The 24,098-nt window shown below is 50.4% G+C and overlaps 2 protein-coding genes across 4 annotated transcripts in view; one reads left to right on the forward strand and one right to left on the reverse strand.

The window, feature by feature from the left end:
• RPS7 (ribosomal protein S7) overlaps positions 1–24,098 on the reverse strand; it is a 117,512-nt gene that overhangs the window by 16,537 nt on the left and 76,877 nt on the right. The window lies entirely within an intron of this gene.
• Positions 1,584–23,073, forward strand: RNASEH1 (ribonuclease H1). 3 transcript variants are annotated; one of them, XM_019453114.2, is made up of 9 exons: positions 1,584–1,767; positions 2,619–2,734; positions 5,784–5,942; positions 8,262–8,361; positions 9,211–9,265; positions 9,602–9,686; positions 10,749–10,873; positions 12,395–12,513; positions 22,755–23,073. In XM_019453114.2, exons 1-8 carry the CDS (start codon positions 1,637–1,639, stop codon positions 12,479–12,481), a joined length of 858 nt encoding a protein of 285 aa, XP_019308659.2. In that variant the 5' UTR covers positions 1,584–1,636; the 3' UTR covers positions 12,482–12,513; positions 22,755–23,073. The 3 variants fall into 3 exon arrangements, with proteins under 3 accessions (XP_019308659.2, XP_019308663.2, XP_019308651.2); XM_019453118.2 differs by lacking the exon at positions 22,755–23,073 and adding an exon at positions 13,101–14,504; XM_019453106.2 differs by lacking the exon at positions 22,755–23,073 and adding an exon at positions 12,815–13,041.

Genomic DNA, 24,098 nt, shown 5'->3' on the forward strand with positions numbered 1-24,098 from the left:
CAGGTTCATTCTTCTGCATGTCGCTGTCCAGTTTTCCCAGCACCACTTGCTGAAGAGACTGTCTTTATTCCATTGGATATTCGTTCCTGCTTTGTCAAAGATTAGTTGGCCATACGTTTGTGGGTCCATTTCTGGGTTGTCTATTCTGTTCCGTTGATCTGAGTGTTTGTTCTTGTGCCAGCCAAGTTAAATTTAAATTAGGGAAGTTGAGATTTTTAAAGTGGATGTTCCCTGAGTTCACACGCAAGAACACCCTTGACCATAGCAAGCTCTATCTCCCCTTTGCTGTTCCTTCTTCCTTCGCTGTGCCTGATGCAAGTGCATGGACAGTGTTGGCTTCCCGCCCCGCCCCCCAACCCCCCGGGCGGGGTTGGGGGGGGGGGCTGGGTACAGTCAGACTCTCAGGTGTCTGGCACGCACTTCTCAAACAGGTGGCTGGGGGTCACGTGCCCATCTCCGCGGTTCCTGGGTGCTCAGCTTGCCTTACTCTAGCTTGTATACTCAGGGCTTGGGCAGCGCGCGCTAGCTGTTCCTAAGATTTCCCGAACTGAACACCGAAGGAAAATTAAAGTCATTTAAAATTAATTAGAAAAGCAAGGCTTGCCAGTGGACTGGACTTTTCAAAGAAGTTGATTTGCTTACCAAAGTCAGACATCGGGCAGAATTCTAACGAACTGCCTTTTCAGCTAAATTTGCTCCCTGGGTCCCCGCGCATTAAGAGTAGGACTCCTGCGGGTCACACACCCACGTGGGTGGGGTGGAGGCGGCCCACCCCCTTTCCCAGGGGCGCTCCTGAGGGAAGGCGCTGCCCTGCCTCCGGCCTCGGCTTTTTCATCGCGCAGTGCCAGTGTTTCGAGCCACTGAAGCAGTAGAGCGCAAGCCACCTCTTTGTTTGGGTAGTGCTGACAACACACCAAGGGAGCAGAGATAGTCCGCCACAGCAATGTGGAGGGGCCTCTGGTGGCCCACGCAGTCCACCTGGCCCTGACCCCGCCCTTCACTCAGCCCCGCTCCGCCCTCCCGGCTCAGACCCCGCCTTTCACTCAGCCCCCCCCCCCCCCGCCGGTTACGGCCCCAGACTCCGCCCTTCGCTCACCACCGCCCCGCCCACCCCGCCCAGACCCTCCTCCCCTTGCGCGGCCCCGCCCCTCAGGAGGTACAGCTCTGCTCACACCGCCTAGACCCCGCCCGTACGCGGTACCGCAGTGCACACACCGCCCACACCCAGCTTCTTACTCGGTACCGCCCTAGACCCCGCCCCTCACGCCGTACTGCAGCGCACACACAGCCCAGACCCCGCCCCTCACGCGGTACCGCCCTAGACTCCGCCCCCCAGTCGGCACGGCCCACACGCCCAGGCGCTGCCGGGCTCCTCACATTGTACTCCCACCCCACACAGCCCTAGTCCCCATCCACCTCCGTAGGCCCCGCCCCTCCCGGACCGCCCACGTCCGACTTTGTGAGGCCAGAAAGTTGATCCGGAAAAGCCCAGGCGCTAGGCCCCTAGGCCCCGCCCCTCGTCTGCGGCTCCGCGGGGACGCGCGTCATCTCCCCGCGCCGCCGCCGGAAGCTGGGTGTGTGTGACGACAGCGCCAGGCGCGGAGCTAACAAGTTCGGCGATGGCTGGCAGTGAGTGATGACCCGGTTACTGTCCGTCGCGCGCAGAGTCGTTTTGGCCGCCGTGCGCTGCAGCGCCCGCGGCTGCAGCGGTCTCGGCATGTTCTATGCCGTGAAGAGGGGCCGCAAGGCCGGGGTCTTCCTGACCTGGTGAGTGGGCGGCCCCGAGTCGCGCCCCCGGCAACCGCGCAGCTGGGAGGCGGGCTGTCACCCGGAGCTCGCGGCCCTCGGCCTGGGGTGCAGCGCGCGGGGGCCCGTCTCCGCCGGCGTCGGCTCGCAGGTCCCGGCCGGAGGCTCCGACTTGCGTTCCATGTCTGTTGGCATTGTCAGAGATGCCACATGTAGTGTAAGGTGACCAGGGCTCTCCGCTTATTCCTTCCTTTTTGTTTCAGTGAAACAATTTCCAAGTGGTTACACGTAGCGGAACTCTGAAGGTACCTAATCGAATCTTCCCCGTGTCTTTAAAAAGAGCAATTCTTATAAACTGATATTTAGGTCCCTGTAACAACCCTTTAGGTGGGTGAGTTTATTATTTTCAGGTGTCGTTCCCGTGGTCAGGAAACTCATGGGGCTAATAAGTGATGCGGTAGGACTTGCATGCAGGTGTTCGGATTCCAGGCCAGGACTCGCCCCGCCGTAGGATACCAAGGTTTATTATCCGTGTGTGTGCGTGCCCGCAGTTGTTTACCTGTGCAGCGGTGCTACTGAGGTAGAAGCAGCTCAGAGGCTCACCTTTTTGCTGTAATGAAATGTTAGCAGGGTTTTCTTTTTCGAACACCCCAAAATTCTAATGCGTTTTGAGATTGAGGAAACTGTTCCTGACTGGTGTGCCGTCTGGCTGGGACGCAGCACTACGGGGTGTGGTGTTGGACGGGAAAGAAAACCACACACGGTTTGCCCCCACGGAGCTGACGGACTTTTGTCACGCTATTCCTAACCTCAGAATCCTTAGAAAGAGGATGAGTAAGGGAGGAAGGAGGTAACATTGCACTCTGTTCCAGGAGCGAATGTAGAGCCCAGGTGGACCGGTTTCCTGCTGCCAGATTTAAGAAGTTTGCCACCGAGGAGGAGGCCTGGGCCTTTGTCCGAAAGCCTGCAAGCCCGGATGGACCAGAAGGTAGTCAGCCGCTCTCATCGCGGTGGCGTTTTATCAAAGCCTTGCACGGCCCAGCGTCACTTGATCTGTGTAGCTGCCTTCATAACGGAGCAGATAGGATCGTTTGTTTCCATTTTACAGACAAGGAGACAGGCGGAAAGCAGTTTACCTTAGGGAGTTCTGTTAGTACCTGAGTTAGAAACAGGCCAGGACACCAGTCTCCTGCTCCATTCAGTGTCCTCACTGTACTTAATTTTATCTTTAAAAAAATGCTTGTTCTGTTATCGAATTGAATGGGCTACAGTTTTGAAGTGGTGAGCGTAGGTTGTCTCAGTGCGTGCACCTGTATGGTGTGTCCTTTTTGCGTAGGACAGTCACGTGATCGGAATTTCCCCCAGTTTCACGTAGTGCAGAAAGTACCGTTAATTGAAGCGTAATTCCCAGTATAAGGAACATCAGGTGTGCAGGACTAAGGGTGACTGCCTTAGAGCACAAAATTTTAAGAATATAGTTAACCCTTGAGCAACACGTGTTTGAACCACGTGGGTCAGCTTATGTGAGGTCTTGGTTGTATTTATTACATAGGTTTACTTGTTATATTTTCGTTAATAACATTTTTTCTTGTCTAGCTTATTCTATTTTAAGAATACGATATATAAGACATATACAAAATATGTGTGAATTGATTATTTACATTACCAGTAAGACTTCCGGCTAACAGTAGGCTATCAATAGTAGTTAAGTGTTTGGGGAGTCGACGGTTATACTCAGATTCTCGACTCCGCAGGGTGTTAAACCCCCCCAGGTTGTTCAGGGGTAAACTGTATACCTTAACCGACTTTGAAAAAGTGGTGTTTCATTAGCTTTACTCAACAGACTTTTTTTTTTTTAAGTTTATTTATTTATCTATTTTTGGGGGGGAGAGAGAGAGAGACGGAGAGAGGGAGAATCCCAAGTGCGCTCCGCACTGTCGGCGCAGAGGCTGACGCAGGGCTTGAACTCATGAACTGTGAGATCATGACCTGAGCTGAAACCAGGAGTTGGACGCTGAACCGACTGAGCCGCCAGGCGCCCCTAGTGTTAGGTGTTGTGATCACTGTTATAATCCCACTGGCAGCCCAGATGCAGATTGTGTCCTAGTCCAAGTTCAGGAGTATGGCTCTTGTCTTAGTTGGGTTCTTAACACCTCCTTTTCACTGCTTTTTTGTTTTAACCAATTAGCAATTTATTCAGACTTCAGTTTTCCAATATGTTTCTGTTTATTAAATACTCTAAGTCCTAGGGAAAGGTATTTCTTTATATCTATGAGTCACCTTTCTTAGACGTTTACAGAGACTTCCTAGTTAGTGACTGATGTATGTAAATTGAGATTTAACATTTTTGGTGTTCAAAAATTATAGCAAAGCAAAAGTGTTAGCCTCTTTCCCAATTTTTCCCTTAGTGTGACCTATATTTTTATTTTGGGATTTTTGAGCTATTTGCCAGTTACTGCGATTTCTGTAAGATGATTTGGGGTTAACTTACTCAAAAAACACAGTTTTGTGAAGGAAAAAATTATCTGACGTGGCCTCTTTTTCCTTCAGTCTTATCTATCCTTTAAAAACTTTCATGCCAGGGGCACCTGGGTGCCTCAGTCAGCAGAGTGTCTGGCTCTTTACTTCGGCTCAGGTCATGATCTCATGGTTTGTGTGTTCAAGCCCCACATCAGGCTCCGTGCTGATAATGGGGAACCTGCTTGGGATTCTCTCTCTCTCCCTCCCTCTCCCCCTCCCTCTCCCCCTCCCTCTCCCCCTCCCTCTCCCCCTCCCCCTCCCCCTCCCCCTCCCCCTCCCTCTCCCCCTCTTGTGCTCTCTCTCTCAAAATAAATAAACCTTTAAAAAAAAAAACCTGAAAAAGTAAAAACTTTCATGTCAATATAACCCTCTTTTACTATAAATAAAATCGATATTTAGAGCAGTATTAAAATTCTGCAAGATTACCCTTTGACCTATACTTGTGTTTTGGGATTTACGTGTATAAAGTACCTAGAGGTATATTTTTAAGGTAAATACAGGGTTACACAAATGTAGCAGAGTGGAAATACCAAACGTTACTCTATATGGTGACTTCACTCAGATTTTGCCTAGATAACCTTAGCGGTCTTCTGACGGGTGTGGGTTGAGAAGCTACTCCAGGCAGGACATCCTGGCTTGGATGTTAACAGGGTTTTCTTTTTTGAACACCCCAAAATTCTAATGTGTTTTGAAATTGAGGAAACTGTTCCTGACTGGTGTACCTATGTGGTAGGTGTTCAGTCAACATTTGAGCTCCATTTCTCCATCCCATTAGGGGTTTAGAGCTTAAAGTGAACTCTGTAGTGTTGGGCTTAGTTGTTGTTTTGGAGATAGAATCAGCTGCTCCTTCTGTGCCCCTATTCCCACTCCGTAAAATGATAATGTAGGAGAAGCTGCTCCCACAAAACGTGAGAGAGTATGAGAATCCCTTCGGGGTTAATCCCGACTTCACCTTCCCCTGAAAGAAAATTGTGCGGCTACTGCCCTGAAGGAATTCAGTCCCTTCTGCTGTTTGTTTCTGTTCCCTTTCTTAGCGTGTCCCGTTATCTGTGTACGTAAGGTTTCGTTACCCATGCCCGCCTAACTTTCTTGGAGGCCTTGACGGAGTCAGAGTGTCTACAGTAGGGGGTAAGGTGTTGAACCATGGGCGCCACTGATCTTACATACAAAAGTTGAGTCCTTGTTTTCTTTGTCTGGGGAGAGAGCCCCTCAGACTTTGACACTGCCTGCCATCCCCGTAGGATGCAGAACCTTTGGTATATTACACTAGAAATGTTGCTCCTGCCTTCAAATCGCCCTTACCAAGCTTTTCGTGGAAAATTCAGAGTCATTTCACAGGCCATCAAAATCTGAGATGGTGTGGACTGCCTGAAGTCAGTTCCTCTTTATAGGGCTACGTACAGAGGGTATTCAAGTCTGATTCGGTGATAATACAGAACTTACTGAATTTCTGGATTCTTAAGCATTTTATGTTGTGTTCCCTTTTTCCTGGTTTTTGAGTAGACTCTATCTTTCAGGAGAGAAAAAGGAACATGTACAAGAATCACAAGTGAAAACAAACAAGCGAGTCCGTGAGCCATTGGACGGAGACGAAAATGCAGAACCGTGTGCGAAGCATGTGAAACAGAACACAGAATCGGTGCCTTCAGTTAGCAAAGACACTTTTTCTTACATGGGTATATTTTTCTTGGATTTGTAAATATTCTATGTAATAATCATGAAAATAGGTGTAAAACCTTCCCACTTAATGGAGGAAATTTGAGCTAATGTTTACCATCTTTATTCTTTAAAGAAAGGGTTTTTTTTAATGTTTATTCTTGAAAGAGAGGGAGAGAGAGAGAGAGAGAGACAGAACATGAGTGGGGGAGGGGCAGAGCGAGAGAGGGACATAGAATCCGAAGCAGGCTCCAGGCTCTGAGCCGTCAGCACAGAGCCTGACGCGGGGCTTGAACTCAAAGACTGTGGGATCACGACCTGAGCCGAAGTCGGCCGCTCAACCGCCTGAGCCCCCCAGGCGCCACCACCTTCGTTCTTATCTGAAAAGATTATCTAAAAATCTAAGGTTACTCTTGTAGTTGATCAAACTGCAGAATTCTTAAGACTTTGGACTTTCATTAGAAAAGCGTTATGTGGCCTACAAATGGAAAACATCATAATCTTTTGAAATATCAGTATTCTCTGTGCACACGGGATTTCAGGTCACACGAGAAAGTGCAAAGGCTTCAGCTTCTTCACATAAGAAAGGGCCTGCACAGAGCTCTCTTTCAGCACCAGTACCTTCACCGTGGACGTTTAGCCTTTGCAAAACATGAATGATCTCACCTTGTCCTCTACCTCTAACTCCAGGGACCAGTTTATGTTTAGTGACTTATGGTATACAAAGCACCTTTTTGTGTTTTAGACGTATGAACAGAAAATTGGAATAAGTAGCGTTTTTTTTTTTTTTTTTTTAATTTTTTTTTTTTTCAACGTTTTTAATTTATTTTTGGGACAGAGAGAGACAGAGCATGAACGGGGGAGGGGCAGAGAGAGAGAGGGAGACACAGAATCGGAAACAGGCTCCAGGCTCCGAGCCATCAGCCCAGAGCCTGACGCGGGGCTCGAACTCACGGACCGCGAGATCGTGACCTGGCTGAAGTCGGACGCTTAACCGACTGCGCCACCCAGGCGCCCCAAGTAGCGTTTTTATATAAACCACTGTATTTGTGGTTCCAAGTTTTCTCCAAGAATAAGCCATGTCATAATTTAATTCAAGGAAAACCAGTAGAAAATGTTGTGTTAAGCCGTATCACAAATGTATAAACCGGAGCGGCTGGCTGGCTCAGTCGGTAGAGCATGTGGTTCTTGACCTAGGGGTGTGAGTTCAAGCATCACGTTGGGTATGGAGCCTACCTTGAAAAAAACAAAACCGTGTAAATCAAGTTTGCAGTTAGGTAAAAAGACCAAACGTTCTTGATTGGGTTGTTTGCCAGCCGTAGTCAGAGTGTGTATCTGTGGAGTGATTGAGGGATGGCCATTTCTAAGGTACTGACGGTGGCTTAAGGTACGGTGGCACCTGGCGCAGTGCCTGATGGGTACTCTCATTTGAAACAGTTCGGTGACCAGGAAGGTAGTCATGTTGAGAGCGCCAAATTCAGTTGAGCCAGGGATCCTCGCCCGGCACCCACGCTCCCCCCACACTCCCAGCCCCGGGGATCCTCACCCAGCACCCATGTTCCCCTACACTCTCAGCCCCGGGGATCCTCTCCCGACACCCATGCTCCCCCCACACTCCCAGTCCCGGGGATCCTCGCCCAGCACCCATGTTCCCCCACACTCCCAGCCCCGGGAATCCACCCGGCACCCACGCTCCCCCCACACTCCCAGCCCCGGGGATCCTCTCCCGACACCCATGCTCCCCCCACACTCCCAGCCCCAGGGATCCTCGCCCGGCACCCACGCTGCCCCACACTCCTGGCCCTGCTCTGGTCGGGAGCGTGCTGTTCTGTCACTTAACACCTTCCCTCCTCTTCCCTCCCTCTGTGCCTTGTCCAGCCTGCAGTCCTTTTGACAAACAGCTCATAGAGCCAGGCCTCTGTTTGCTCCCATGGCCCTGCTTTTTAGACCTGCCAACTCAACCCCTCCTACCGCCCTGCTGAGCGTGTTCTGGTCACATCTGGGGCCCTAGAGTGGCCTCATGTCAGTCGTTTTCTGCCGTCTTCCTTACAGCACTGGTATGTTGATCAGACCCTCTGTCCTGATGGAAAGAATAAAGACCATAGTTTCCTTGAGGCAGATATACTAAGAAAAAAAATTAGACTAACGTTTATCAGAGGACTAGACCTTCTAGCGGCCAGGTCAGGAACTGATCATGTTTTCCTGGACAGAAAGTACTGACCGCATCGAACAGTACCCTCGCAGTTTAGCCCGTGGACGCTAGCTCAGTGAGTTTGTGAAATAGATCCTCACTTTTAGTGCTCTTGATCCAGTGGCACTCACTGAATTCCCTCTTCCAGGAGACTTTGTCGTTGTCTACACTGACGGCTGCTGCTCCAGTAACGGGCGCAGGAGGGCACGTGCGGGAATTGGTGTTTACTGGGGACCGGGCCATCCTTTGTGAGTAAACAAAAAAGCCTTCAAATCTGAGTGAATCTTGGCCCAACACTTGTGAGGGAACAGCCCGGGGCGTGACCGCCTGGCGCGCGGCTTTGGCGGAGGTGACGGAACAACGAGCTTGGGCTGGTGCTGACACTGACAGCTTTGTTGCTCAGGACAGAGGCCTCAGCCTTCCTTTCTTGGCTCTGAGTCCTGACGCGTCTCTGTGTCTCGCTGACAACCTCTTATACCCAAATGACCTCCCTGCCCCCACTAGGCGAGTCACAGGTCTCCTGCGGGGTGGTTTTGGCAAGGATGTCCCAGGGGCAGGTCTCCAGACTTGGAACCCAGCGCATCCCCATGACTCTTCCGAAGACCTGGGGGCTCAGAGGTGACCTCCCGTTTTCCACAAGGTGCAGAGTCGGGATGATGCCAGGTGTGGTCATTCACAGGTACCCGCAGCAGTGTTAGGCGTAATGTAAGATAAACTGTTCGGTGATCATAAGGCTTGACATTTCTCTTGATCTGTGGTCTACTGAGTTCTTTCCCCTTAGTATCCCACTTTAGCTTTGAACCCTGTAGGAGGTGGCGAACTTGGGTTGCACTGAGTGTCTGGGCTTAGTGTTCATCTGAGACCATGCACTAATGTATTTTAGGGCCAGAAATAAAACTTTGCTTTTGACTTCTGGCCCAGGGTTCTTTATTAGACCATCCCATGATGCTTTTCCATAAAATGTTAGTACTGTTGGCGTGTTTTGTTTGATGCTTTGATATGTCAAAAAAATATATACAAGCCTATCCTCCATTGAGAGGCTTATGGAATCACTTTGAGAATTAACTTCATCTTCCTTTGTATCGTTTTGAAACCAGGAACTTAGGCATTAGGCTTCCCGGGCGGCAGACGAACCAAAGAGCAGAAATTCATGTAAGTCGTCAGACACATTTCCCACCAAGTGTTAAGTCCATCGTGGCGGTGAGCTGCATACACGCTGTGTGTGTAAGATACTCAGAGTCCAGAAGAAACTTAGTTTGTGGTTACTAACAACTGCAATGGGTAGGGATTTCCCAGAAAAATCCTAGAAGTGCTTTCACAAAAACCTGCAAATAGCTGTATGTGTAGCATTATTTCATAGAAAGAGTATACCCCTTACACTTAGCACAGAAAGAGAAAGACTGTTTAAGTGGCGGAGTGATTTTGAGCATTAGTGAAGTTGAGCATTGAACAGTTTCTGTAGTATGCTGACTGACTGGTTTCTTCAAGGCAGCCTGCAAAGCCATCGAGCAGGCGAAGGCTCAGAACATCCAGAAGCTGGTTCTGTATACGGACAGTATGTTTACTATAAATGGTAAGCTTCTACCTTTCGCTGCTTCTGGTGTTGTCCTAGTAAGCACAAAGGGAAATGGTATTCCCTTCTCCAGTAGGAGGGATTGCATCGGGGCAGAACGCAGACGGCAGGTGGGGACCACGTTTGGTTTGTCAGAGATCAAGAAAAGGCTGAGGTTCTGGAGCCCAGTTCTGCTGCTCCGCTGTGTGCCCCACAGTCAAGGTGTTTGTCAGGCACCGAGCACAGGGCAGTGGGGTCGGTGTGCCCCTGCTCTCGTGGTCCTTAGAGTGTAAACAGCATAAGTACCTTTCAGGGGGCCGGGCTGACAGCTCCTTCGGGAAATTCCGTGTTCAGGACGCGGGGTGGGGGGCTGGGGAGGCGGAGAAGGCGGCCTCTTTGGCTGGGAGCTGTGGGTCAGCACAAGTCTGAGCGCAGGGCTGAGCAGGGGAGCGTGCCAGGCCTGTATCCCGGGCCAGAGGACAGCCCGTGCGGGCAAGTGGCAGTTGCACACGCTCGGCGTCTTGCATCCACACGACTCCTGAAACAATGCTAAGGGCACCAGTGACAGTCACAACAAAGTTTATTGCAATGAGAGTTAAGGCCGACCGATCGGGACCAACACTCTTGATCAGCGTGTGGCCTCGAACAGCCGGGGTACAGACTTTTTATAGCCGATCACATCGTTTTATCATCACCTGGGAACAGAACAGAGAAACAGTTCCCAGATGAGTTAGAAACACCCCAGATGAGGTGATTATTTTAGACTTTCTGCCATTAAGTCACAACCAGTGGATCCTCCTGACCCTGCCTCTGATGCTCTTTTCTTTGAACTTTTGTTTCCTTAATTGGTGAAGCCTAATTTACAAGAGTATGAAGCGTAATTTACAAGAGTAAAGCAAGGCTGTTATCTCTTAACCTTCAGTGTCAGAACAAAGCTGTTATTTCTCAAGCTACACGTTAGCCCTACACTAGTTTAACCGTTACAGGCGGAAGAGTGGGCGGGTGAAGGAGGGAAGTCTGGGGGAGGAGCAGGGACATTGGAGCTCGCGGAGCTTACTTGACCAGAGCGTGTACTTCTTCCAGGGATCACTAACTGGGTTCAAGGTTGGAAGAAGAACGGGTGGAAAACGAGCACGGGGAAAGACGTGATCAACAAGGAGGACTTTGTGGTGCTGGAGCAGCTGACCCGCGGCATGGACATCCAGTGGGTGAGTGTGTTCCGAGCCGGTGCTGTCACCTGGCCGTCAGGACCGAATGTTCTAAGTTAACGGAGAGATCAGTGGTTTCTGCAAGTGATTTAACGACTTGAGAGGTAAAATAACTGTTTGCACGAAATTAACATCATAGCGCGTATTCGAAATTGGAACACACTTGACTCTCGATCATCGCAGAAGTAACACTGCTCATTATTGGTATGATCGTGTGTAGACCACACTCTTCAGGCAGCGTTGTAGACGGATGTTCCGTCTTCTTTCTGTTGTCTTCGCGGTGCTTACTAGTGCCTGGCCTGGGCTCCCTCTCCTCCCCTCCCACTGTTAAAGTGACTTGTGACAGTCACTGTTGGTTTCTTGGGAATCAGCCATAATGTCAAGATAAAACTAATTTATGAGGAATTTTTAAAAAGTAAAGTGTGATAAGACTTTAGTAACATGACTTCTTTTCCAACATTGAAATGTTTTTCTTTATTTTTAATTTTTTTTTTTTTTTTTTTTTTTAAATATTTACTTACTATCGAGAGACAGACACAGAGCATGAGCAGGGACGGGGCAGATAGAGGAGGAGACACAGAATCTGAAGCAGGCTCCAGGCTCTGAGCTGTCAGCACAGAGCCCGGTGCGGGGCTTGAACTCACAAGCTGCGATTTCATGACCTGAGCTGAAGTCAGATGCTTAACCGACTGAGCCACCCAGGCGCCCCTGGAAATGTTTTTCTTATAATAAATAGTTTTTAGGGGCACCTGGGTGGCTCGGTTGGTTGGTTGAGTGTCCGACTTCGGCTCAGGTCGCCATCTCACAGCGTGTGAGTTCGAGCCTCACGAGCCCCGCGTCGGGCTCTATGCTGACAGCTCAGAGCCCAGAGCCTGCTTCATTTTCTGGGTCTCTCTCCCTCTCTGCCCCTCTCCCGCTCATGCTGTCTCTCTCTGTCTCTCAAAAATAAAAAATAAAAATAAAAAAATAAACATTATAATAAATAGTTTTTATTAAAACTACCTGTTCAAGCAATACAGAGCACGTTGAACGACAAGCATTGTCTGAACCCTACCCTGTCATCCCTCCCTAGGACTACTGGGAGCAGTTTGGTGAACTAGGGTTTAAATTTGCCTTTCGGCCATTTAGATATGAACAGTGGTTATATACATACATCCCTTCTTTTGGACAGCATTTAAAGACAATAAAGTACGTGCATTGGATACATATTTGTGTGTCTGTACATACATGTGTTTTGCCGGGAAAGCCCTCCCAGTTCCATCTTTCAGTGGGGAAAGAAGGCAATACAAACAGGAAAATCAAGTTTGTGGAGAATGAGAATGGGATTGTTGCAAATGCCTGCATTGCACAGGTGCCCTGGGCAGGCAGGCTGTGCTGTCGAACTGTGTCGGGGGGTGGGGAGGCGAGTCCTGTCCCACTCTGGCCACTGGGAACAGTTGTGTTTTTTACAGTAAGGGTGTACTCGTGTATTGCTTATGTAAAAAACCAGTGAAGATAAAAGAAACAAAATTTATTTAACAGATGCATGTTCCTGGTCATTCGGGATTTATAGGCAATGAAGAAGCTGACAGATTAGCAAGAGAAGGAGCTAAGCAATCTGAAGACTGAACGAAGTAATTTTAATTCTTGGAAAAGCTTCCGTGAGTGACTCTTTTCTTACCTTTCCTTACTGGTGTGAAAAATAAATCAGAAAGTACATCAGAAGGTCATTCTGTGATTCCCTGTGGTTACATGTATAATACGTTGAACAAATTTGAGATCTGAGCATTATTTGAGATTTCAGCATTATGCTTTATTGGGTTGGACACTGTTCTCATTAGTTTTATGACCATCTGGACAGAAATTTTAGGACTTGATTTAATAAGGCATGAATACAGCAGTGGTTTTAAAATGCAGACCGGAAGTCTGGAAGTATTCTAAAAGTGTTTATTTACCTTACAGTTGGCAGGATTCAGTCTCAGAATATTCTGGTTGACTTGTATCTCTCTGTGGAGTAGAGCAAGTCAGGGCTGGGCCCACACCTCGGTGCAGAGAGAGCGGACTGGGTCTTACCTGCCCGGGCACCTGTGCGCAAGGCAGGCCTGCACGTCCGTAGTCCTGGCTGCTTGACCACTGATAGGAGCAGTTACTTACATAGCAAAATGCATAAATAAACCTTTTAAAATTTCTTTGGCTGTTTTTTGTTTTGTTTTAATTTTTTTAACGTTCGTTTATTTTTGAGAGACAGACTGTGAGCTGGGGAAGGGGCAGAGAGAGGGAGACACAGAATCCGAAGGAGGCTCCAGGCTCTGAGCTGTCAGCACAGAGCCCGATGCGGGGCTCGAACCCACAAGCCGTGAGATCATGACCTGAGGCGAAGTTGGATGCTTAACCGACTGAGCCACCCAGGCGCCCCACTTTGGCTGTTTTTCTTAAAAGCACTGTGCAAGTTAAAGTTTGATATAATTGTTTACTTTTACCTTTATTTGTTTACTACTTTGTTTTATCATAAAAACACACAGAAAATGATACAAATGTATAGCTTCTTGAATTATTTCTGTAAGGTTAATTCCCAGGCGAGAACTAGAACTTGGCTGGACACCCCAGAAAGGCTCTCCACGTTCTCCAATCACAGCCCCTCCCTCCCTCCAAAATTAATCCTGACTTTTATAGAAATGACTTGCTTGTGTTTCTTTATGGTAATTCGGCCTTGTGTACTTTTTTTTTTAACTTGAGATTTCTTAAGTTTCTTTAATTTACAGGTTCCCCTGCCATTTATTGGGATCCTCACAAGGTTTACCCGTTGAGGAACCTGGGCCACTTGTCCTGTCGTTTCCCACGGTCTAGGTTTCTCCATATACACTCTCCCGGCACAGTCTGGCATTTTCTTTTGTCTTCTGAATTTCCTGCAAGTTGGCAGCGGGACCCAGAGGCTTGATCAGGATCGGGTTCCACGTGTTCAGCAAACGATAGATGGTCGCGTGCGGTCACTTGCAGCTGCAGGCTGTGGTCGTCGTCTTGGCGTTGGCAGCTGCCGGTGCTCAGTGTCCGGACCCACTCGTCGTTCAGGCTCCAAAGTGGTGACACTCTGGGACGTTGCCCATAGTTATCGGCTGGAGTGGTTTCAGAAGATGCTTCCTGTCGCCTGTCTGGTTGTGCCGTAGTGGCGTTCATTTAGGGAAGTCAGCAGACACGCAAAGATGATTGGTCTGTCGTCTTTAGAGGGCGACCGATCAAGGTTTTTTATTTATATATTTTCATAACGTGTGTTGTGAGCTTGTGTACTTATGCCTGCTTGACAGGTTTCAGGTCATTGCGGTTTTTATCTTTATTGAAACCACATGGTAGCTTCTTTGGCCTGTAGGAGGGAGGTTCTTCCGGTTGGCTCTTGATTTCTTTGGATATTCATGTGGACACACATGTGCACTGACCACACCCATTTACACGTGTAGACCACGGGCACACTCGTGCGCAGTCCACGTGCCCTGGCATGCTCACACACAGACCACGCATGTATGTGCCCCCAGTCATCTGCTCCATTGCCGTCTGCTGTGTGGGGACTCAAGACCCATCTGTACATTTCCTCCTCCAGATCTGGAATTGGCTGTTCCTCTAAGAATCTCCCCTCCCTCCCCACTCCTCCCCTCCCCTCTCTTTCTTTCCCTCCCTTCCTCTCTCTCTCTCCCTCCCTCCCTCCCTTTTTGTTTCTCTCCTTCTTTCCCTCCCTTCCTCTCTTTCTTTTTTTCTTTCCTTCTCTCTTTCCCTCCCTCCTTTCTTTCTCCCTCTCTCCCTCCCTCCCTTCCTTTCTTTCAAGGTAAGGAATGTCCACACCCAATATGGGGCTTGAACTCATGACCCCAAGATCAAGAATTGCCTGCTTTGCTGACTGAGACAGCTGGGTGCCCCTGGCAAAAAAGGTATTTCAGGTGCTCATTGCTGTGGGGTTGGTCTTTGCCTCTAGGCCTTTTCAGGGAACAGAATTCTAAAACATGCACGTACACATATTTTAAAGATGAAATATTCGAGTTCGTGTTGATATTCTCAATAGAAACTCAGGATTTCAGAGTACTTAACTCTTCTATATTCTGTCTGTGTCTCCTTCTACACTGAGGATCCTGGGATAGATATTCCTTAATTACCAGCTTGCTTTTTTCCACTTGAACATGCAGTGTGTGGATACGAACACTAACGCGTATTCTAGTGAAAACAGTGCTGGGTGTACGTTGCCGGCCATTACTTGATAAGATCTCCCCCTCTTGCCCTCCTCTGGTTTTCCTCCTGTGCATTTCATGGCCACACAGCCAGTGTTCGGTCAGTGTCCTCTTGGAAACCAAATTCCCTGAGCTCCCCACGTTGAACTTTGTTTGTTTGCTTTATGCTTGAAAGCAGTAGGATAGAAATCCTTGGCTCACATTTTCTTTCCTTGAGCATCTAAACTACCGATTTTGTTTTCTTCCAGCATGAAAAGTCTAACGAGTCTTACGTTCCTTCTTATAAGTCATGTGCTCTTTAGCTAGATGTCCAAGGCGTGGGTTTCTTGTTCTTGTCTCTCCAGTCCTTACTGTGTCAGATTGTGTCCCTGTGTCCCGCGTCGGTTGCCCGCGGTCAGAATTTGCAGGAATATGGTGAGCTCTTGGCGCGTACATTTCCAAATCTGCTACTTCAGGAAGCTTGCCTTGAATTGTGGCTTAGAGTTCTGTTTTTCTTGGTTTTCTTTGGGGTTGAGGGACCTTGTTCTGTGTATGGGAACATCTGGGTTAGCCATCCTTGGTCTTTTCCTCTTTTTCTTGAATCTCATTTATGTTTTAAGTTTCCTTTGTTTTTTAAAAGTTGTCCTCCTGGTGACATCCTGTCTCTGAAGGCATTACTTACTGCCTTCATTTGCTCTCGATTCTCATTTCTGAAAGTAGTTGTCTTTCTAGTTTTCTTGAGCTCTGTCACCTTATTTCTGGTGTTTTCTAGCACTAATTTGCCGCCCTCCCATCTTGGATCTCGTTGTTTGAGGCTTTGAAGCCGCACATTTGGACCTGTGTGGTGTCTGTCTGGAGTGCTCTCGCTGTCAGCAGGCTTTTATTTTCCTTTTCTTTTTTCTGAGAATAGCTCTGCGTGGGATCGACACTTTCCTGTCGCTCATTTTCCTAAACATTTAGTTCAGGTCGTTTTTCTCCACAGAGCTCTCTGCTCTTTTGAATCTTGAATAATGCTAAAAATGTGGCGGCTGGCTCCCAGCACTCTCCCGGCTCTGGCCCTGCCCCGCTTGCATTGGGTCCCTCTCCTTCCTGTCTGTCGTCCCTGTGCTGTGCTGCTGGCTGTGTCCCCACAACACGGGTCCCTGCCGGCTTGGCTGCGGTGGATCTCGGGCTCCACGGCTCCAGCCCTCAGACCTTCTTGAAGCGGGTCCCTTGCATCCGTCACCACCGGGGGAGGACAGCCGCCCTGCTCCAGCCACCGGCCTCAGGCCGGCCCACCATGCTTTGCAGTGGACACCCCCTGTTTCCTTTGGGGTTGTCTTTTCAGGGGCCCGTCAGGACCCAGTGGCCCCGCTGTGCCTTTCCCCGTGGGTGTGCGGGCTGTGCTGGGCGGGCCGTGCCCTTCACTGCCGCACGTTGGCTTTGTGGAGTGCCCACACCACTGTGCTTTTTAGCGGCTTTGTGGCGGTGTGATCGACAGGCAGCAAATGGCGTGAAGGTAAAGTGGGCCGTGGACTCACCTGGGAACCTCTCGCCAGGACTGCCTGTCACCCCCCCCACCCCCCCCGCCCCTCTGAGATCCTTCCCTCTTTGACCCCATCCCCCGGGAGACCTTCCGTTTGCTTTCCGTCGCTGTAGACTAATTTGTGTTCTTTGGGATTTTGTATAAATAGAGTCATGCAACATAAACTGTCTGTGGCCAGAGTTTCTTTTCGTCGGTGTAATTATTTTGCCCCCCCCCCCCCCCCCCACATGGGTATCAGTAGTTGGCTTCCCTTCACTGCTAGGTGGTGCCCCTTGTAGGCATGTCTCAGTCTGCGCCCATCCTCCCGTTCGAGGCTGTCCCCTCCGTTTGGGCTGTTGTGGAGAGAGCTGCCTGAGCACCGACGGGCCAGTCCTTCTGCGAGCACGTGCTCTGATTTCTCTAAGTGGAACAGCTGGGCCACAGGGCAGTGGGTGCTCGACTTCAAGGAACGCCAGCTGATCCCTCTGGCCATTGGACTTTCCCACCAGCACGGCAGGAGAGTTCCGGTTCGCTCCGCGTCCCCGCCGGTGCTTCTGGTCACCTCGTTCCGTCACATCCGCGGTTCTGTTTCAGGTGAAGACTCGGGAAGATCCCACAGCGCCCTCGCTGCTGCCACTGCTCTGCTCCCCCCCCCCCCCCCGCCCCCGCTGAACGTCTGATTTTGCTTTAATGGGGCGGCGCCTCTTCATGGGCCCAGGATTGGAAGTACAGAGGCGAGAGATCGTGCCTCCCAGACCTTCCAGGCTGCTGGGCAGTTTGCACGAGTGCACGTACCGTCCGTGCGGAACCGAGAGTGCGTGGAGCTCTAGGTAGGAGGAGGCCCGGCCGCTTTTCGTGAGAAGGGGAACAGGACGCCTTCAGGAAGCACATTCCTTCTTAGGGTTGCCTAACGTGCAGCTGCCTCATTACAGCTCCAGAGTCGTGGTTCTGTCTGCTTTGTCAGCTCCCGGAGACATTTGAGGGCTGCCGCGTAGACCAGGCGGGGCGCTGTGCCGTGAGGGACCGCCGCGTAGACCAGGCGGGGCGCTGTGTCGTGGAAGATACCAGCTTTTCAAAAGCTGCTGCTGCTCTCAAAATGTGTTCCTGGTGCTTTGCAGACGGAGGCTGTTGGAGCGTCCCCGTGTCTTCTACGCCAGAGCGGGGAGGCGGCTCCATTGCTGGGGGTCGAGAAAGCCGAGAGGATCTCTGCCTTCTTTCAGGACAGGCTCATGGGATATGGGAGAAAGGAAACAAATCCGGAGACCCGGTCCCGGGTGGGCAGCCTGCGTGGTGGTGAACCGGCGCCGTGAAGCCACACGTCGGTCCCAGTGGGATCTGTCCCGACGGGCGAGCCTGGGGCCTTAGGTCACGTGTCTTAGAAAGACCTTGGTCTCCATTTCCAGAGGTCTCTTAATGTTCACATCCTGGTAGTTCCGGAACGGGACGGGAGAGCTGCTCGGGAACAGCCCCTTCTCTGTGACGGGTCGGTCGGACTCGCTGCTCCACCACAGCAGGTGTCCGAACTAGGCATCCAGCACCTCCGCAGAGTGTCTCTTTGGCGTACAAATCCTGCTTTAACCTAATTTTAAAATCCAGAGGCCACCTTACCTGAGTCATAGCTGCGATGGACCGTGTCCCCCAAGTTCATATGTTGAAGCCCTGACCCCCAGTGTGGCCGGTATTGTTATGCCCAGAATTCGTGATCCCCAAAGACCACCAGGGAGCCGAGTCCGATGCAAAAGCAAAGAGCCTTTATTCGAGCTGGCTCGAGCTCAATCCCTTACCTGCACCGACGCAGCGGTGAGATGACACAGCGGTGAGATACCGGAGAGAGAGCGAGTTTCAAAAGGACAAAGGTTTTATTGGGGCCTAGGGGCAGTTGGTGAGGTAATGGCTGTGGCCTCAGCTGATTGGCTGGGGAAGGGTCGGAGTCCTGTTACGCAGGTCAGGTTGCTGGGCGTGTTTTGATCGGGAGGTTTGAACGGGTGAGTGTGAGCGGGAGGTTACTCAAGGGGAGGAGGCTTGGTCAAGGTGAAGGACACAGAACAAGATGGAGTCGGCCGGCATAGGCCCACCCTTTCAGTATATACAGATGGGGCCTGTGTGGAAGTAATTCAGGTTAACGAGCTCACTTCCTGCCTGCCCTTGCCACTGAGGAAAGAGGAAAGGCGGCTTGAGGACACAGCAAAGCCAGGAAGAGAGCCCTCTCCGGAAGGCAGATCACTGACACCTTGATCTTGGACGTGGCCTCTGGGATCGTGAGAAGTCCACGGTCGAGCCCCCAGCCGGCGGCGTTCTGTCCGGCCGCCTGAGCGGGGTCCCTGCCACGGAGGTCTGCTGAAGGCCAGTCTCCTCTCCTGGGGAGGAAAGGAGCGTGAGGTCCAGTCCTCTACCCCTCGGTGGCTACCTCTCCTCTGCTTACCGTGCGGACAGCAGGACTGCGCCACGTGAGCCAGGGCGCGTGATTCTTCGCAGATTCTCCGCTCGGTGGATGTCAGTGAGGCAGCCCTGCTCTGTTCGGTGACGGGTTCTCCCGAATGTAATTGTAAGTTGGTAGCGACCACGTTGTTTTGCTGAAGCCTAGGAAACCAAAAATAAAAGTCGAGAAATAGGACTGTGGAGAGAGGAGATGATTACTCCCATATTTGGTCTGTGATTTTTTTTAAAACCAGAAGAATGTCTAGTTATTTAGATTTAGGAATCTCGACGCTGGCTGGGACTTCCTTCTCTGTGACAGGCCCTAGCGAATCGATGGGTCCGCTTAAAGGTATTCAGACAGACTCTCTGAAAACTGCGAGAAGAGACCCGTGAGATCTGTGTTTTCCAGCAAGCGCTTGTTCTGCGTTTTCAAAGCCAGCGGGTGATAAGCAGCGAGGCCTGCTCTGGTGTCTGGACCTCTGCTGGTGACCTTCGTTTCTTTTGTTGTTATTTTATGTTTTGTTTATTTTTGAAAGAGACAGCATGAGCCGGGAAGGGACAGAGAGAGAAAGGGACGGAAGATCTGGAACGGGCTTTGTGCGTGGGGCTCGAGCTCATGAACCAGACCGGGAGCTCATGGCCTCAGCCGACTGGGCCGCCCAGGCGCCCCATTTTTTGCTTTGAACGCCCGAGCAACACGAGAAACCCCTGTCTTGAGGCAGACGGAAGCGACCGTGGTCAGGCCTGGAGGACCGGGCCTGGGGACCCGCTGGCTGTGAGCCGGACCAACGTTAGCGGCGCCCGGGACCTGTCCCCACTGCACTGTGTCAGCAGAGGCCTTCGAGGCACATGTCGGGTCAGTGCACAGCTCCCTTCTCCCTCTGAGCCCTCTGTAGGCACGTGCGCTCCTAACACGTATGACCTCACTGCAGTCCCCTCATGACCTGCGCACCGTCCAGCGGCTCCAGGCTCGGTCCCGAGGGCATCGTGCTGCTGAGAGGGCCACCCGTGCCCTCGGCACTTCAGGACGCTCCTGGGGACCCCCTCTGCCATGTCTGGTGCGCCTGTCTCCACGGCCTGCTTCCCACCATCTCTGGGTGGAGCGGCTCGAGGCCCGACGCAGCCTCCGTGTCAGCCGGAACCTAGCACGGCGTCTGCTGGTGCGGGTGACGGCACCGCCAGCCAGGCCCTGAGCACGTGGGACAGAGTGTCGCGACCTGTCTCGGCGGTGGTGTGTTCTAGAACTGTAAATGATCTTCAGTTTTTAATTAAAAAACAAATTCTCGGTGCTTTCCTTTTTTCTTTTCTTTTTTCTTTTTTTTTTTTGATGTTTATTTATTGTTGAGACAGAGAAAGAGCATGAACGCGGGACGGTCAGAGAGAGAGGGAGACACAGAATCTGGAACAGGCTCCAGGCTCTGAGCTGTCAGCACAGAGCCCGATGTGGGGCTTGAACTCAAGAGCCATGAGATCACGACCTGATCCGAAGTCAGACCCTCAACCGACTGAGCCACCCAGGAGCCCCTCCTTTCTTCTTTTTAAATGTTTTGTTATTGAGAGAGAGAGAGAGAGAGAGAGAGAGAGAGAGATACAGAGATACACGGTGAGCGGGGGTGGGGCAGAGAAAGAGGGAGATGGGGAAGCCCAAACAGGCTCCCTGCCGTCAGCACAGAGGTCAGCACAGAGCCCAACGCTAACGAGCTGTGAGACTTTGGCCTGGGCGGAAATGCAGAGCCAGCCAGGTGCCCCTTGGGGGCTTTCTTAAAGTTTTACATGTGCTAATTCGTCTCTAATCACTCCCTCCTTATTGTTGAATAGTTCTTTTCTTTCCCAAAGAAGCTCACTTGACCTGGAAAAAAGTTACAGAAGGTGGTAGGGCTCTGTAAGGACCGAAGACTGCTCGAGGAGTTTCACTTGTTAGGAAGGGAATTCTCCCGCGGAAACTGCCCTCCCCCTCGGAGCAGAGGGCTCCCCCGGTCTCCCCATGTTTGTCACATGCGGCAGTGAGAGCGGTTCCTTTTGTTTTTGGGTGTTTGTTAGGGTGTGATGCGCAAGTCCTGCCTTGAGGTTATTGGTGTTAAGAGAATGAAGCGTAAAAAGAGAAATTGAAACTAAAACAGAATTTTCAAGGTTATATGGCTCTTCCTCCCGTATTACCCCCAAGAAGCACATCCTTTATGGTTTTTTGATAAAGGCTCTGAAAACGATTCTTGGGTCATTCGAGTTCACCACATTGTCACGATTCAGCATGACCCGTGTCTTTCCCTAGGGCTGTGTTGGTGACCCACCCTCGGAAGGGCATCTGTGTGGGGCTCGCTGTTCGTCACAGTGAATTTGCTGGGCCTCACCCAGGGCCTTGCGGTGAATGACTCTTTATCCTTGTCTGCAATGAGGGCAGGAGAACAGTTCCTCTGGAAAATTGTCGTGACGGGGCCCGTCGTAATCTCGTCTACTGTATGGGTTGACCGAGAGGTTGGGAAGGCACCCTACTTGTTCTGTGATCCCCAGAGAGAGGAGGCCACTCTGGGTCAAATGTACGTGTGTGTGTGCGTGTGTGTGTGTGTATCCATACTGCTTTTCAGAAGCCTTTGCATTTTTCATAAAAAGTATCCGTAAGTCTGTACCCGCACTAATATTAAGTCTCCCCATACCTTTTCTGTAGATACTTTTTCATCTTTGCCAACGCCCTTTACCAGACTCCTTGCTCTAACTTACATTTGAGATTTCTGGAGAGGTTGGAAATCTTTTTATAAATCTAGATGGTTTCCCATCTAAAGAAAGTAAATACTACACCTTTATTCAAGCCTTTTTAAAGGTACTTCAGAAGAAGAAACAGGTATGGCATGTGACTGTAGTTGATAATATTGTACGGTATACTTGAAGTTTGCTAAGAGTAAATCCTTTTTTTAATTTTGAGAGAGAAAACGCATGATTGGGGAGGGGCAGAGAGAGGGAGAAAGAGACCATCCCATACAGGCTCTGCACTTACCAGCACGGAGCCTGATGTGGGGCTCGAATTCATGAACCGTGAGATCATGACCTGAGCCAAAGTCAGAAGCTTAACTGACTTGAGCCACCCAGGCACCTCTGCTAAGAGTAGATCTTAAGCATTGTTCACGCACACGTACAAATAAAAGTTTACCTGTGAGGTGATGGATGTGTTAATTAACTTGATGGTAATAATCATTTTACAGCGTGTGTATAAATCAGCACATTGGCCAAAAGGAGACCCACACAAGTATAGTCACCTTGTCTTTGACGAAAGGGCAAAGACAACTCAATGGAGCGAAGATAGTCTTTTCAACAAATGTTGCTAGAAAACTGCATCCACACGCAAAAGAATGAATCTAGACCCAGACCTGACACTCTTCACAAAAATTAACTCAGAATTGGGGCGCCTGGGTGGCTCAGTCGGTGAAGCATCCAACTTTGGCTCGGGTCATGATCTCACAGTTTGTGGGTTTGAGCCCCGCGTCGGGCTCTGCGCTAACAGCTCGGAGCCTGGAACCTGCTTCGGATTCTGTGTCTCCCTCTCTCTCTTCCCCTCTCCCGCTCGTGCTCTGTCTTAAAAATAAACATTAAAAAAAAAAAGATTTTTTTAATTAACTCAGAATGGATACTAGATCTAAATGTAAAACACAAAACCATAAAACTTGTAGAAGATATCATAGCAGAAAAGCAAGGTGCCCTTGGGTGTGGCGGTACCTTCTTAGATCCAACACCAAAGACACAAGTCATGAACGAACTAATACTCTGTACTTGTTAAAATACACTGTACATGTTCTTGAAGGACACTGTCGAGAGAATGAGAAGACAAGCCACAGACTTGGGGAAGATATCTACAAGAGGCACCTCTGAGAAAGGACTTCTCCAGAACATACAAAGAACTCAAAACTCCAGAATTAGCAAACCAACCCGCCCAGAAAATGGATCGGTGGCCTTGACAGAGACCTCACCGAAGAAGACACACAGGTGGCAGGCAAGCCCCTGAAGAGCCGGTCCACGGCACAAACCATCAGGGACAAGCAGTTTATAGCCGTCACGCCGCTGCACACGTACCAGAGTGGCCCAAACCCGAACTCCGACGGCACCGGATGCTGGTGAGGACGCGAGGCCTCGAGAGTGCTCACTGCTTGCTGCCGGGGACGCAGGGTCATGCAGCCACTTGGGAAGACGGTTTGGCGGGTTCTTACAAAACGAAACCTACTCTCACCACGCGACCCGGCAGTCACGCCCTTGGTACTCACCCAAAGGGGTTGAAAACTTACGTCCACCCAGAACCTGCACACGGATGTTTGTAGCTCTATGTGTAATGGCCAAGCCCTGGAAGCAACCGGGTGACTGGACAAACGCCCTGGAACATCCATATTCGCTAAACCGTAACCAACTATCAAGTCACGAAAAGACCCGGAGGGACCGTAAATACACGTTACTGAGTGAAAATCGAATCTGAAAAGGCTATGTGCTGAATGATCACAACTCTAGGACATTCTGGAAGAGGCAAACCTGTGGACACAGTTAAAAGGTCAGGGGTGGCCAGGGGTTGGGGTGGGGGCGGAGGGAGGGATGGGTGGGTGGGGCCCATGGGAGTTTTGGGGCCGCGAGAGTGCTCTTCGTGATACCGCAGTGCTGGGTGCGCTTCGTTACCATTTGTGCAGACCCCCAGAACGTGCGAGACCACGAGTGAGTCCTACGCAAATTCGACGCCGGGCGATGATGCCTCAGTTTACCTTCGTCAGTTGTAACGCATCGACCTTGGGGGGGCGGGGCGGGGACGCGGGGCTCTAGGGGCCATCTACCTTCCTCCTAACTTGGCTGTGAACCTAAAACTCTAAAAGAATAAAGTCTTTTAAACATCATGTTGTACATTTACATATAATTTTGTCAACTCTGCCTCAATAAAGCTGGGGGAGGGGCGCCCGGGCGGCTCAGTCGGTTAAGCGCCCGCCTTCGGCTCAGGTCATGATCTCGCGGTGCGTGGCTTCAAGCCCCATGTTGTTCATGTTCTCTGTGCTGACAGCTCGGAGCCTGGAACCTGCTTCAGATTCTGTGTCTCCCTCTCTCTCTCTCCTCCCCTGCTCGCGCTCTGTGTCTCTCAAAAATAAACATTAAAATCAATTAAAAAAAAAAAAAA

Source organism: Panthera pardus, unplaced genomic scaffold (genome assembly GCF_024362965.1).
Source record: "Panthera pardus isolate Hobbes unplaced genomic scaffold, ASM2436296v1 HiC_scaffold_26, whole genome shotgun sequence".
Lineage (NCBI taxonomy): Eukaryota > Metazoa > Chordata > Mammalia > Carnivora > Felidae > Panthera > Panthera pardus.